General features: G+C 46.7%; 1 protein-coding gene across 5 annotated transcripts in view; it reads right to left on the bottom strand.

Annotated features, from left to right (window-relative positions):
* Positions 1 to 3,792, bottom strand: part of LOC110516979 (lethal(2) giant larvae protein homolog 1) — a 100,492-nt gene extending 96,700 nt beyond the window's left edge. For 3 of the 5 annotated variants that reach the window (XR_005041763.1, XM_036972244.1, XM_036972247.1), the window contains exon 1: positions 3,518 to 3,792. Coding sequence is in view for 4 of the 5 variants with exons in the window: in XM_036972244.1 (XP_036828139.1) it covers positions 3,518 to 3,598 (81 nt within the window). In the remaining variant the exon portion in view is untranslated. Of the gene's footprint in view, positions 1 to 3,159; positions 3,300 to 3,517 lie in introns of those variants that run through there. The other 2 variants (XM_036972245.1, XM_036972246.1) reach the window with 2 other exon arrangements.
* Positions 3,793 to 16,305: the final 12,513 nt, after the last annotated feature.

The following is a 16,305-nucleotide window of genomic DNA, read 5'->3' as shown; positions in this document are numbered from 1 at the left end:
TGACAGACTGACAGCATTGACTACAGGACAGAGAGAAACACACTGACAGCATTGACTACAGGACAGAGAGAGAAACAAACTGACAGCATTGACTACAGGACAGAGAGAGAAACAAACTGACAACATTGACTACAGGACAGAGAGAGAAACACACTGACAACATTGACTACAGGACAGAGAGAGAAACACACTGACAACATTGACTACAGGACAGAGAGAGAAACAAACTGACAGCATTGACTACAGGACAGAGAGAGAAACAAACTGACAGCATTGACTACAGGACAGAGAGAGAAACAAACTGACAGCATTGACTACAGGACAGTGAGAAACAAACTGACAGCATTGACTACAGGACAGAGAGAAACAAACTGACAGCATTGACTACAGGACAGAGAGAGAAACAAACTGACAGCATTGACTACAGGACAGTGAGAAACAAACTGACAGCATTGACTACAGGACAGAGAGAAACAAACTGACAGCATTGACTACAGGACAGAGAGAAACAAACTGACAGCATTGACTACAGGACAGAGAGAAACAAACTGACAGCATTGACTACAGGACAGAGAGAGAAACAGACTGACAGCATTGACTACAGGACAGAGAGAAACAAACTGACAGCATTGACTACAGGACAGAGAGAGAAACAAACTGACAGCATTGACTACAGGACAGAGAGAGAAACATACTGACAGCATTGACTACAGGACAGAGAGAAACAAACTGACAGCATTGACTACAGGACAGAGAGAGGAACAAACTGACAGCATTGACTACAGGACAGAGAGAGAAACAGACTGACAGCATTGACTACAGGACAGAGAGAAACAAACTAACAGCATTGACTACAGGACAGAGAGAGAAACATACTGACAGCATTGACTACAGGACAGAGAGAAACAAACTAACAGCATTGACTACAGGACAGAGAGAAACAAACTGACAGCATTGACTACAGGACAGAGAGAGAAACAGACTGACAGCATTGACTACAGGACAGAGAGAAACAAACTAACAGCATTGACTACAGGACAGAGAGAAACAAACTAACAGCATTGACTACAGGACAGAGAGAGAAACAGACTGACAGCATTGACTACAGGACAGAGAGAGAAACAGACTGACAGCATTGACTACAGGACAGAGAGAAACAGACTGACAGCATTGACTACAGGACAGAGAGAAACAAACTAACAGCATTGACTACAGGACAGAGAGAGAAACATACTGACAGCATTGACTACAGGACAGAGAGAAACAAACTGACAGCATTGACTACAGGACAGAGAGAGAAACAAACTGACAGCATTGACTACAGGACAGAGAGAGAAACATACTGACAGCATTGACTACAGGACAGAGAGAAACAAACTGACAGCATTGACTACAGGACAGAGAGAGGAACAAACTGACAGCATTGACTACAGGACAGAGAGAGAAACAGACTGACAGCATTGACTACAGGACAGAGAGAAACAAACTAACAGCATTGACTACAGGACAGAGAGAGAAACATACTGACAGCATTGACTACAGGACAGAGAGAAACAAACTAACAGCATTGACTACAGGACAGAGAGAAACAAACTGACAGCATTGACTACAGGACAGAGAGAGAAACAGACTGACAGCATTGACTACAGGACAGAGAGAAACAGACTGACAGCATTGACTACAGGACAGAGAGAAACAAACTAACAGCATTGACTACAGGACAGAGAGAGAAACATACTGACAGCATTGACTACAGGACAGAGAGAAACAAACTAACAGCATTGACTACAGGACAGAGAGAAACAAACTAACAGCATTGACTACAGGACAGAGAGAGAAACAGACTGACAGCATTGACTACAGGACAGAGAGAGAAACAGACTGACAGCATTGACTACAGGACAGAGAGAAACAGACTGACAGCATTGACTACAGGACAGAGAGAAACAAACTAACAGCATTGACTACAGGACAGAGAGAGAAACATACTGACAGCATTGACTACAGGACAGAGAGAAACAAACTAACAGCATTGACTACAGGACAGAGAGAAACAAACTGACAGCATTGACTACAGGACAGAGAGAGAAACAGACTGACAGCATTGACTACAGGACAGAGAGAGAAACAGACTGACAGCATTGACTACAGGACAGAGAGAGAAACAAACTGACAGCATTGACTACAGGACAGAGAGAAACAGACTGACAGCATTGACTACAGGACAGAGAGAGAAACAGACTGACAGCATTGACTACAGGACAGAGAGAAACAAACTGACAGGTAAACACACATCCCCTCTAACAAACTGGCAGACTGTCCAATGTAGAGTTTGAATTGTGTGTTCTGGGTAAGGGGTGTTTTTGGTGAGGGGTAGGTAAACACACACACCCCCTCTAACCAGCGGCCACAGCAGGACTGGGTCTGTAAGGAACCACCCCTGTGACAGTCGGCAGCTGCCAAATCCCTGGCTGCTATGGAGAGCAGGGGGGTATGTTGTGTGTGTGTGTGTGTGTGTGTGTGTGTGTGTGTGTGTGTGTGTCAGTGTGCCGTTAGAGCCCACAGCGTTTGGTTCCACAATGACACACACATATCATCTCCTGTTGATCTGTGAATCTTCCATGTAATCAAGCTATTAAATGATACGTGTTCGCCTACAGGCCTGTATGGCCTGCTGTTGACTGTTCCTTACGTTACAACACTCAAAAACAACGTACCCATCACGACACCCGCAGTCTGTTCTGGTTCATATAGGAACACCTGCAGAGCCTGAAGTCTGTACCCCCGTCAACTTTGAGAACTAATCATGGATGTCCTAAATGTTGGGGAATGTCGGATAACTGTGGTCTCGGTGAAGAAATTAAAACAATAGTAGGCCCTTTTTCTGTTTTCACAGGCAAAATACGCAAACATGACATTCCTGAGACTTTCAACATGGAAGAAAAGTTTAACGGTTGTAAAACAGTCAGATCGGGTTGAATAATGGTCCTCTCTCTTTAGATAATCTGGTATCAATTCACCAAAACATTTTCGACAAGTGTTGGGTTTGAACAGAGCATATAGCATCAAGGCAGTAACGGGTAGAAGAAGTTGTTGTTGTTAGTTTGAACAGGCCGACACAGCGGCGGGGGGGTTGAAAACTATTATGTAGCTACTGACTGACTGGTCGTGAAAACGAGTTGCATTCCAACGCGGAGACCTCCGCGACATCATTCCTCTGATACATCTACACACACATTCTGCGGGTTGGTTGGTTTGGAGGAACGACGAGACGAGGGCAGAAGACAGGAGGGACAGACGAGAGGATGGACAGAGAGGATGGCAAACGAGACGACCACAGAAAAGAGGAGGACAGAGGAGAGGAGGGCAAACGAGACGAGGACAGAAGAGAGGAGGAACGATGAGAGGAGGGGTTCTGCATACTCGCCACCGAGATCCGCTGTTCCCCCCAAAACCCCATTTTCCTGCAGTCGGCGGGTTGGGTCTTATTTTGGGAGGGAGGTCTGTGTTACTTTACCTTGTTGAAGGCGAACAATTCCTGTTTAATTTTCTCTCTCTGTGGGTCGTTGCCCTGCCGACGGAACCTAAACTTCATCATCGTGCGTCCCGGGCAGCGGAGAGGGTCGTTTCCCGGAGCGGTGGATTCCTGGGCGGTTTAATAAATGCGGAGGAACAATGTGGCGAGGATCCTTCCTACCATGCAGCTTGCAGCGGTGCTTTCTATTCTGTTCAGTGGGGCTGCAGCTCTCTGCCTGTCTATCCGACTCACAGTACCGTTCCCCTAGCAGCAGGAAATTATGCCTGCATCTTTTATTAAATAAGAGTCCCCCTGCAAAGACATGCTAAACTTTGGGAATATCGATTTTTTTTTCTTCACTTTACTGCAGTACACAGTAGCGGTGCGTGGGTAACATCACTGGCCAAGCCATAAAAAAGCTATATTCCACCCTATGTGTTGTGATAATTGTGTTGTTTGCTCTATAATTAGTTTATATGCCTTGACACCGTGATATATATAGACCTAAAGGCAGAGATATCGTGATATATAGACCTAAAGGCCTTGACACCGTGATATATAGACCTAAAGGCCTTGACACTGTGATATATAGACCTAAAGGCCGTGACACAGTGATATATAGACCTAAAGGCCTTGACACAGTGATATATATAGACCTAAAGGCAGAGACACAGTGATATATAGACCTAAAGGCCTTGACACAGTGATATATAGACCTAAATGCTAAGTGCTGCTCACATACAGTCCCCCTCCAGTGTATTGTATAGGGGTCTATATACCAGTGTATTGTATAGGGGTCTATGGAGACACACCAGTGTATTGTATAGGGGTCTATGGAGACATACCAGTGTATTGTATAGGGGTCTATGGAGACATACCAGTGTATTGTATAGGGGTCTATGGAGACATACCAGTGTATTGTATAGGGGTCTATGGAGACATACCAGTGTATTGTATAGGGGTCTATGGAGACATACCAGTGTATTGTATAGGGGTCTATGGAGACATACCAGTGTATTGTATAGGGGTCTATGGAGACATACCAGTGTATTGTATAGGGGTCTATGGAGACATACCAGTGTATTGTATAGGGGTCTATGGAGACATACCAGTGTATTGTATAGGGGTCTATGGAGACATACCAGTGTATTGTATAGGGGTCTATGGAGACATACCAGTGTATTGTATAGGGGTCTATGGAGACATACCAGTGTATTGTATAGGGGTCTATGGAGACATACCAGTGTATTGTATAGGGGTCTACGGAAACATACCAGTGTATTGTATAGGGGTCTATGGAGACATACCAGTGTATTGTATAGGGGTCTATGGAGACATACCAGTGTATTGTATAGGGGTCTATGGAGACATACCAGTGTATTGTATAGGGGTCTATGGAGACATACCAGTGTATTGTATAGGGGTCTATGGAGACATACCAGTGTATTGTATAGGGGTCTATGGAAACATACCAGTGTATTGTATAGGGGTCTATGGAGACATACCAGTGTATTGTATAGGGGTCTATGGAGACATACCAGTGTATTGTATAGGGGTCTACGGAAACATACCAGTGTATTGTATAGGGGTCTATGGAGACATACCAGTGTATTGTATAGGGGTCTATGGAGACATACCAGTGTATTGTATAGGGGTCTATGGAGACATACCAGTGTATTGTATAGGGGTCTATGGAGACATACCAGTGTATTGTATAGGGGTCTATGGAGACATACCAGTGTATTGTATAGGGGTCTATGGAAACATACCAGTGTATTGTATAGGGGTCTATGGAGACATACCAGTGTATTGTATAGGGGTCTATGGAGACATACCAGTGTATTGTATAGGGGTCTATGGAGACATACCAGTGTATTGTATAGGGAGGGGTCTATGGAGACATACCAGTGTATTGTATAGGGGTCTATGGAGACATACCAGTGTATTGTATAGGGGTCTATATACCAGTGTATTGTATAGGGGTCTATATACCAGTGTATTGTATAGGGGTCTATGGAGACATACCAGTGTATTGTATAGGGGTCTATGGAGACATACCAGTGTATTGTATAGGGGTCTATGGAGACATACCAGTGTATTGTATAGGGGTCTATATACCAGTGTATTGTATAGGGGTCTATATACCAGTGTATTGCATAGGGGTCTATATACCAGTGTCAACATTCTATTTTATTTTCATACGTTACTTTATTGCCTTTTCTTGTTGGCACAATAAAAGTGGCCATTGATTAAAATCACTATATTTTTTATCAGCTATGAGGGTTAAATGTGGTTACATTGTAACCGAATGGTTGCTAGATTGAATCCCTGAGCTGACAAGGTAAAAATCTGTCGTTCTGCTCCTTTAACAAGGCAGTTAACACACTGTTCCCCGGTAGGCCGTCATTGTAAATAAGAATTTGTTCTATTTGCCTAGTTAAATAAAGGTAAAAAATATCAAATTCTTATCTACAATGACTGCCAAACCCAGATGACGCTGTGCCAATTGGGAGATCTAATTCTCATCTACAACGACTGCCAAACCCAGATGACGCTGTGCCAATTGGGAGATCTAATTCTCATCTACAACGACTGCCAAACCCAGATGACGCTGTGCCAATTGGGAGATCTAATTCTCATCTACAACGACTGCCAAACCCAGATGACGCTGTGCCAATTGGGAGATCTAATTCTCATCTACAACGACTGCCAAACCCAGATGACGCTGTGCCAATTGGGAGATCTAATTCTCATCTACAACGACTGCCAAACCCGGATGACGCTGTGCCAATTGGGAGATCTAATTCTCATCTACAACGACTGCCAAACCCGGATGACGCTGTGCCAATTGGGAGATCTAATTCTCATCTACAACGACTGCCAAACCCGGATGACGCTGTGCCAATTGGGAGATCTAATTCTCATCTACAACGACTGCCAAACCCGGATGACGCTGTGCCAATTGTGCTCCTTCCCTACGGGACTCCCAAACACAGCCTGGGATTGAACCGGGGTCTGTAGTGACACCTTAAGACCACTGCGCCACTCGGGAGCCTGATACTTAAGTGTATTTTTAAAACCAAACACTTTTACCAAAGTAGTAATTTACTGGATGACTTTTACTTGAGTCATTTTCTCTGAAGGTATCTTTACTTCTACTCAAGTATGTCTATTGGATACTTTCCCCACCACTGCTCAGTATTCCCTTTCCCCAATGTTGTAAGACGGTCTTTTATTTTGAAGGTTTACCTCATTACCATACAGCGTGACGTCACCGTTCGTGCTGCTGGCAGAATAGCATTCCTACTGACGCTGCCGGACCACAACAGAGAAGAAGAAGAGGCGAAGCGAGAGGGATAAAACCGGTCCCTAAATCTTTATTCTCCCAGCAGGTGGCGTTTTTTCTGTTGTTGTTGTTGTATGGAGGTCAATGAGTGTTGAATTTGGTTAATGTCTTATTTGTTACGTGTGTTTTATTTGATCGAATAAAAGTTTCGTAATGACTTATTTTTATTTTGTGTAGTGACATAAGTAGGACACGTGCAATCCCGGCAACTCTGAGAGAAAAAAAAACGTTAAATCTGAGGTGTGCCTGGTCTTCAGTAGTTACCATAGTTACCACCTCACAAATTCATAAACCCCCGTTAAATCTGAGGTGTGCCTGGTCTTCAGTAGTTCCCACAAATTCATAAACCCCAGTGGCGATTTTAGCATGGACATCTTGGTGGGGCAAACCATTTTTTTATGCATGCCTGCAAAGCCACTAAGCAATATATTAATTGGACTATAACGGTGACCACAAACTGCTCAAATCAAATCAAATTGTATTAGTCACATGAACCGAATACAACAGGTGTACTAGACCTCACAGTGAAATGCTGAATACAACAGGTGTAGTAGACCTTACAGTGAAATGCTGAATACAACAGGTGTAGTAGACCTTACAGTGAAATGCTGAATACAACAGGTGTAGTAGACCTCACAGTGAAATGCTGAATACAACAGGTGTACTAGACCTTACAGTGAAATGCTGAATACAACAGGTGTACTAGACCTCACAGTGAAATGCTGAATACAACAGGTGTAGTAGACCTTACAGTGAAATGCTGAATACAACAGGTGTAGTAGACCTCACAGTGAAATGCTGAATACAACAGGTGTAGTAGACCTTACAGTGAAATGCTGAATACAACAGGTGTAGTAGACCTCACAGTGAAATGCTGAATACAACAGGTGTAGTAGACCTCAGAGTGAAATGCTGAATACAACAGGTGTAGTAGACCTCACAGTGAAATGCTGAATACAACAGGTGTAGTAGACCTTACAGTGAAATGCTGAATACAACAGGTGTAGTAGACCTCACAGTGAAATGCTGAATACAACAGGTGTACTAGACCTTACAGTGAAATGCTGAATACAACAGGTGTAGTAGACCTTACAGTGAAATGCTGAATACAACAGGTGTAGTAGACCTTACAGTGAAATGCTGAATACAACAGGTGTAGTAGACCTCAGAGTGAAATGCTGAATACAACAGGTGTAGTAGACCTCAGAGTGAAATGCTGAATACAACAGGTGTAGTAGACCTCACAGTGAAATGCTGAATACAACAGGTGTAGTAGACCTCACAGTGAAATGCTGAATACAACAGGTGTAGTAGACCTCACAGTGAAATGCTGAATACAACAGGTGTTGTAGACCTTACAGTGAAATGCTGAATACAACAGGTGTAGTAGACCTTACAGTGAAATGCTGAATACAACAGGTGTACTAGACCTTACAGTGAAATGCTGAATACAACAGGTGTAGTAGACCTTACAGTGAAATGCTGAATACAACAGGTGTAGTAGACCTTACAGTGAAATGCTGAATACAACAGGTGTAGTAGACCTTACAGTGAAATGCTTACTTACGAGCCCCTAACCAACAATGCAGTTTCCTAAAAAATACAGATAAGAATAAGAGATAAAAGTAACAAGTAATTAAAGAGCAGCAGTAAAATAACAATAGCGAGGCTATATACAGGGGGTACTGATACAGAGTCAATGTGGAGGCTATATACAGGGGGTACTGATACAGAGTCAATGTGGAGACTATATACAGGGGGTACCGATACAGAGTCAATGTGGAGGCTATATACAGGGGGTACCGGTACAGAGTCAATATGGAGGCTATATACAGGGGGTACTGATACAGAGTCAATGTGGAGACTATATACAGGGGGTACTGGTACAGAGTCAATGTGGAGGCTATATACAGGGGGTACTGGTACAGAGTCAATGTGGAGGCTATATACAGGGGGGTACTGATACAGAGTCAATGTGGAGGCTATATACAGGGGGTACTGATACAGAGTCAATGTGGAGGCTATATACAGGGGGTACTGATACAGAGTCAATGTGGAGGCTATATACAGGGGGGTACTGATACAGAGTCAATGTGGAGGCTATATACAGGGGGTACTGGTACAGAGTCAATGTGGAGACTATATACAGGGGGTACTGATACAGAGTCAATGTGGAGGCTATATACAGGGGGGTACTGATACAGAGTCAATGTGGAGGCTATATACAGGGGGTACCGGTACAGAGTCAATGTGGAGACTATATACAGGGGGTACCGGTACAGAGTCAATGTGGAGGCTATATACAGGGGGTACTGATACAGAGTCAATGTGGAGACTATATACAGGGGGTACCGATACAGAGTCAATGTGGAGGCTATATACAGGGGGTACCGGTACAGAGTCAATGTGGAGGCTATATACAGGGGGTACTGATACAGAGTCAATGTGGAGGCTATATACAGGGGGGTACTGATACAGAGTCAATGTGGAGGCTATATACAGGGGGTACTGGTACAGAGTCAATGTGGAGACTATATACAGGGGGTACTGATACAGAGTCAATGTGGAGGCTATATACAGGGGGGTACTGATACAGAGTCAATGTGGAGGCTATATACAGGGGGTACCGGTACAGAGTCAATGTGGAGGCTATATACAGGGGGTACTGGTACAGAGTCAATGTGGAGGCTATATACAGGGGGTACTGATACAGAGTCAATGTGGAGGCTATATACAGGAGGTACCGGTACAGAGTCAATGTGGAGGCTATATACAGGGGGTGCTGGTACAGAGTCAATGTGGAGACTATATACAGGGGGTACTGATACAGAGTCAATATGGAGGCTATATACAGGGGGTACTGATACAGAGTCAATGTGGAGGCTATATACAGGGGGTACTGATACAGAGTCAATGTGGAGGCTATATACAGGGGGTACTGGTACAGAGTCAATGTGGAGGCTATATACAGGGGGTACTGATACAGAGTCAATGTGGAGGCTATATACAGGGGGGTACTGATACAGAGTCAATGTGGAGGCTATATACAGGGGGTACCGGTACAGAGTCAATGTGGAGACTATATACAGGGGGGTACTGATACAGAGTCAATGTGGAAGCTATATACAGGGGGTTACCGACAGAGTCAATGTGCCGGGGCACCGGTTAGTTGAGGTAGTATGTACATGTAGGTAGAGTTATTAACGTGACTATGCATAGATGACAACAGAGAGTAGCAGTGGTGTAAAGAGGGGGAGGGGCTATGCAAATAGTCTGGGTGGCCATTTGACTAGATGTTCAGGTACCTCTTGCTTTGCGGTAAAGAGGGGGAGGGGCTATGCAAATAGTCTGGGTGGCCATTTGACTAGATGTTCAGAAGTCTTATGAAAAATATATTTTTCTGAATTTAATAATTTTCTTTAAAAACGCACATTTTTATACTAACAAGTGGTTGCCGTGGTGAATAATCCAATAGTAATTGACACGGCTCTCGGGAACTCAATAAGAGGAGGATCCTGAATAAAAATACTGGCAGGTCAATAAAATGTCCCTGTGGATCTAATTAAATGTAGAGGATTGGAGGAATATACGTTCATATCTAAGGGGCTTTTATATCATTAGAATGCAGGGTTAATAATAATAATGATGATGATGATGGTTGGCGAACAGATCTGAACTCATTAAGAGAAGGCTTCTATCTTCAGTATAATCATTAACTCAGAAGGTTAAACCCCCATTGGTTTTTCATTACAGTAGGTTGTTATAATACGTGCCTTCTGGGAATGTTAAAAAGTCCAAAAGTTAACAGGGCGGAGTTTGAATTTTGTCTCTCAGAAGTATTGAAAATCAACCAACGTCAGCCTTTAAATGCTTTCTTATCCAAATGTTGAAAGTGCGTGTGGGCTACGGAGAGAAACACCATGGTGCAGTTTGAGGTGTTAGGTTCTGAATTAACTTTATAACATTTAACACACGCTTATTAAAGCTCAAACCAAGATAATTCCCCCATTGGGTCAAACAGCTGCTCAAACCAAGATAATTCCCCCATTGGGTCAAACAGTTGCTCAAACCAAGATAATTCCCCCATTGGGTCAAACAGCTGCTCAAACCAAGATAATTCCCCCATTGGGTCAAACAGCTGCTCAAACCAAGATAATTCCCCCATTGGGTCAAACAGCTGCATCAGACAGAGAAGTGGCTCCACCAGTGGTTGTATATAAACCCCAATTTGGGCTGGAATCTCCTCCTTCTTATTACCACAGCAAGCAAGGTACTTGGAGTCAAACAGACAGGCCTGGAGGAGATCTTTAAGGTCAGGTTCCTCCCCAAGGTACTTGGAGTCAAACAGACAGGCCTGGATGAGATCTTTAAGGTCAGGTTCCTCCCCAAGGTACTTGGAGTCAAACAGACAGGATGAGATCTTTAAGGTCAGGGCCCTCCCCAAGGTACTTGGAGTCAAACAGACAGGCCTGGATGAGATCTTTACGGTCAGGGCCCTCCCCAAGGTACTAGGGGTCAAACAGACAGGCCTGGATGAGATCTTTAAGGTCAGGGCCCTCCCCAAGGTACTAGGAGTCAAACAGACAGGATGAGACCTGGCTTAACCTGACCTGACCTGGCCTGACCTAACCTGGCCTGACCTGGCCTGGCCTAATCTGACCTGGCCTAACCCGGCCTGACCTAACCTGGCCTGACCTAACCTCACCTAACCTGACCTAACCTCACCTCACCTAACCTGGCCTGACCTGACCTGGCCTGGCCTGGCCTGGCCTGGCCTAACCTGGCCTGACATAACCTAACCTGGCCTGACATAACCTAACCTGGCCTGACATAACCTAACCTGGCCTGACCTAACCTGGCCTGACCTAACCTGACCTGGCCTGACCTGACCTTACCTGACCTAACCTGACCTGACCTGGCCTGACCTAACCTGACCTGGCCTAACCTGGCCTGGCCTGACCTAACCTGGCCTGGCCTGGCCTAACCTGGCCTGACCTAACCTAACTTGGCCTGACCTGGCCTGACCTAACCTGACCTGGCCTGACCTAACCTGACCTGGCCTGGCCTAACCTGACCTGGCCTGACCTGACCTGACATGGCCTGGCCTGGCCTGACCTAACCTGACCTGACCTGATACCCATTACCTTCTGGTGTAGAAACCAGACTACGGCCTCCTAATACAGATACCCATTACCTTCTGGTGTAGACCCTCCACTATATACCTTCCTCCTACAGATATCCATTACCTTCTGGTGTAGACCCTCCACTATATACCTTCCTCCTATACCCATTACCTTCTGGTGTAGAGCCTCTACTATATACCTTCCTCCTATAACCATTACCTTCTGGTGTAGACCCTCCACTATATACCTTCCTCCTATAACCATTACCTTCTGGTGTAGACCCTCCACTATATACCTTCCTCCTATAACCATTACCTTCTGGTGTAGACCCTCCACTATATACCTTCCTCCTACAGATACCCATTACCTTCTAGTGTAGACCCTCCACTATATACCTTCCTCCTACAGATACCCATTACCTTCTGGTGTAGATCCTCCACTATATACCCTCCTCCTACAGATATCCATTACCTTCTGGTGTAGACCCTCCACTATATACCTTCCTCCTACAGATACCCATTACCTTCTGGTGTGGACCCTCCACTATATACCTTCCTGATATAACCATTACCTTCTGGGTTAGAAACCAGACTACGGCCTCCTCCTACAGATACCCATTACCTTCTGGTGTAAACCCTCCACTATATACCTTCCTCCTGCAGATACCCATTACCTTCTGGTGTAGAAACCAGACTACGGCCTCCTCCTGCAGATACCCATTACCTTCTGGTGTAGAAACCAGACTACGGCCTCCTCCTGCAGATACCCATTACCTTCTGGGTTAGAAACCAGACTACGGCCTCCTCCTACAGATACCCATTACCTTCTGGGTTAGAAACCAGACTACAGCCTCCTCCTACCGATACCCATTACCTTCTGGGTTAGAAACCAGACTACGGCCTCCTCCTGCAGATACCCATTACCTTCTGGGTTAGAAACCAGACTACGGCCTCCTCCTACAGATACCCATTACCTTCTGGGTTAGAAACCAGACTACGGCCTCCTCCTACAGATACCCATTACCTTCTGGGTTAGAAACCAGACTACGGCCTCCTCCTACCGATACCCATTACCTTCTGGGTTAGAAACCAGACTACGGCCTCCTCATGTCTCTAACTGATAATTAACGATATTTAAAGTTTAGAAATCCGAACCCGTCAGAGGCCATGTGGTAGAGAGTGATGCGGGCGCTGGAGATGGGGGTGTGAGCAGGTGGGTCTGGGCAGGGTGATGCGGGCGCTGGAGATGGGGGTGTGAGCAGGTGGGTCTGGGCAGGGTGATGCGGGCGCTGGAGATGGGGGTGTGAGCAGGTGGGTCTGGGCAGGGTGATGCGGGCGCTGGAGATGGGGGTGTGAGCAGGTGGGTCTGGGCAGGGTGATACGGGCGTTGGAGATGGGGGTGTGAGCAGGTGGGTCTGGGCAGGGTGATGCGGGCGCTGGAGATGGGGGTGTGAGCAGGTGGGTCTGGGCAGGGTGATGTGGGCGCTGGAGATGGGGGTGTGAGCAGGTGGGTCTGGGCTGGGTGATGTGGGTGTTGGAGATGGGGGTGTGAGCAGGTGGGTCTGGGCAGGGTGATGTGGGCGCTGGAGATGGGGGTGTGAGCAGTTGGGTCTGGGTAGGGTGATGTGGGCGCTGGAGATGGGGGTGTGAGCAGGTGGGTCTGGGCAGGGTGATGTGGGCGTTGGAGATGGGGGTGTGAGCAGGTGGGTCTGGGCAGGGTGATGCGGGCGCTGGAGATGGGGGTGTGAGCAGGTGGGTCTGGGCAGGGTGATGCGGGCGCTGGAGATGGGGGTGTGAGCAGGTGGGTCTGGGCAGGGTGATGCGGGCGCTGGAGATGGGGGTGTGAGCAGGTGGGTCTGGGCAGGGTGATGTGGGCGTTGGAGATGGGGGTGTGAGCAGGTGGGTCTGGGCAGGGTGATGTGGTTGTTGGAGATGGGGGTGTGAGCAGGTGGGTCTGGGCAGGGTGATGTGGGTGTTGGGGTGTGAGCAGGTGGGTCTGGGCAGGGTGATGTGGGCGTTGGAGATGGGGGTGTGAGCAGGTGGATCTGGGCAGGGTGATGTGGGCGTTGGAGATGGGGTTGTGAGCAGGTGGGTCTGGGCAGGGTGATGCGGGCGCTGGAGATGGGGGTGTGAGCAGGTGGGTCTGGGCAGGGTGATGCGGGCGCTGGAGATGGGGGTGTGAGCAGGTGGGTCTGGGCAGGGTGATGCGGGCGTTGGAGATGGGGGTGTGAGCAGGTGGGTCTGGGCAGGGTGATGTGGGCGTTGGAGATGGGGGTGTGAGCAGGTGGGTCTGGGCAGGGTGATGTGGGTGATGGGGTGTGAGCAGGTGGGTCTGGGCAGGGTGATGTGGGTTCTGGAGATGGGGGTGTGAGCAGGTGGGTCTGGGCAGGGTGATGTGGGCGTTGGAGATGGGGGTGTGAGCAGGTGGATCTGGGCAGGGTGATGTGGGCGTTGGAGATTGGGGTGTGAGCAGGTGGGTCTGGGCAGGGTGATGTGGGCGCTGGAGATGGGGGTGTGAGCAGGTGGGTCTGGGCAGGGTGATGTGGGCGTTGGAGATGGGGGTGTGAGCAGGTGGGTCTGGGCAGGGTGATGTGGGCGTTGGAGATGGGGGTGTGAGCAGGTGGATCTGGGCAGGGTGATGTGGTTGCCGTTTGTATGTGTATGTTTTGTATCGTCTAAAAAATATAAAATAAATTCGTACAAGATAAAATAAATAAGAAAGAAAATGAAAAGCTTTGCAACACAGTCAGTGATTATTCATTATGAATAGGATTTAATTAGATTTATTTAGTTTACATTCTTCATTGTAACCTCAGTGTCACAGATAATAGAACACAACATGAGAAGATTAACTTGGACAAAACAGTCAAAACGTTTCTTTATTAAAGACAAATCCTCGTCGGACTCTCTTTCCTCCCGTCTCTTCTTCACCTCAGTAAAGGACGACTCCGTGTGTCAGAACCTCCCTTCCCGTCTCTTCTTCACCTCAGTAAAGGAGGACTCCGTGTGTCAGAACCTCCCTTCCCGTCTCTTCTTCACCTCAGTAAAGGAGGACTCCGTGTGTCAGAACCTCCCTTCCCGTCTCTTCTTCACATCAGTAAAGGAGGACTCCGTGTGTCAGAACCTCCCTTCCCGTCTCTTCTTCACCTCAGTAAAGGAGGACTCCGTGTGTCAGAACCTCCGTTCCCGTCTCTTCTTCACCTCAGTAAAGGAGGACTCCGTGTGTCAGAACCTCCCTTCCCGTCTCTTCTTCACATCAGTAAAGGACGACTCCGTGTGTCAGAACCTCCCTTCCCGTCTCTTCTTCACCTCAGTAAAGGAGGACTCCGTGTGTCAGAACCTCCCTTCCCGTCTCTTCTTCACATCAGTAAAGGACGACTCCGTGTGTCAGAACCTCCCTTCCCGTCTCTTCTTCACCTCAGTAAAGGAGGACTCCGTGTGTCAGAACCTCCCTTCCCGTCTCTTCTTCACCTCAGTAAAGGAGGACTCCGTGTGTCAGAAACTCCCTTCCCGTCTCTTCTTCACATCAGTAAAGGAGGACTCCATGTGTCAGAAACTCCCTTCCTGCAGAGGGTCTGTCACTCTTCCACAATGTGGTAAATAAAGACAGTTTGTTATTTAGAATGATTTACTTCTGGTTTTCAGAGGGACAGAAACCAACAGCCCACCGTGCCTTCTTTTGGAAAATCGTCAGTCCACATGTCAAGTGTAATTCCCCGATTGTTTTTCACCAAGTTCTCTCTTAACTCCAGAACCACCGCCAGCTAATATGTTGTTGTTGCCTGATGCAGGACTTTATTGCCAGAGAAGAGAGACTATCAGACTGAAAACACCTCCATTGAATTAGGAAAATATGGTCAATCTGTAGCACAGTTTAGACTACCGATAGATCAGAGTTATTCCTCCCCCTTGAGACAGTGTGGTGTAGAGACAGAACGATACATCTACCACCTTCTACCACCATCTACCACCATCTACCACTAACTACCACCATCTACCACTATCTACCACATTCTACCACTATCTACCACCTTCTACCACCATCTACCACCATATACCACCATCTACCACCATCTACCACAATCTACCACTAACTACCACCATCTACCACTATCTACCACATTCTACCACTATCTACCACCTTCTACCACCATCTACCACCATATACCACCATCTACCACCATCTACCACCATCTACCACCAACTACCACCAACTACCACCATCTACCACTATCTATCACCAACTACCACCATCTACCACCAACTACCACTAACTACCACTAACTACCACCATCTACCACCATCTACCACATTCTACCA

Source organism: Oncorhynchus mykiss, unplaced genomic scaffold, assembly GCF_013265735.2.
Source record: "Oncorhynchus mykiss isolate Arlee unplaced genomic scaffold, USDA_OmykA_1.1 un_scaffold_130, whole genome shotgun sequence".
NCBI lineage: Eukaryota > Metazoa > Chordata > Actinopteri > Salmoniformes > Salmonidae > Oncorhynchus > Oncorhynchus mykiss.
Note: the sequence above shows the minus strand (reverse complement) of the source record. Positions and strands in the feature narration are given on the sequence as shown.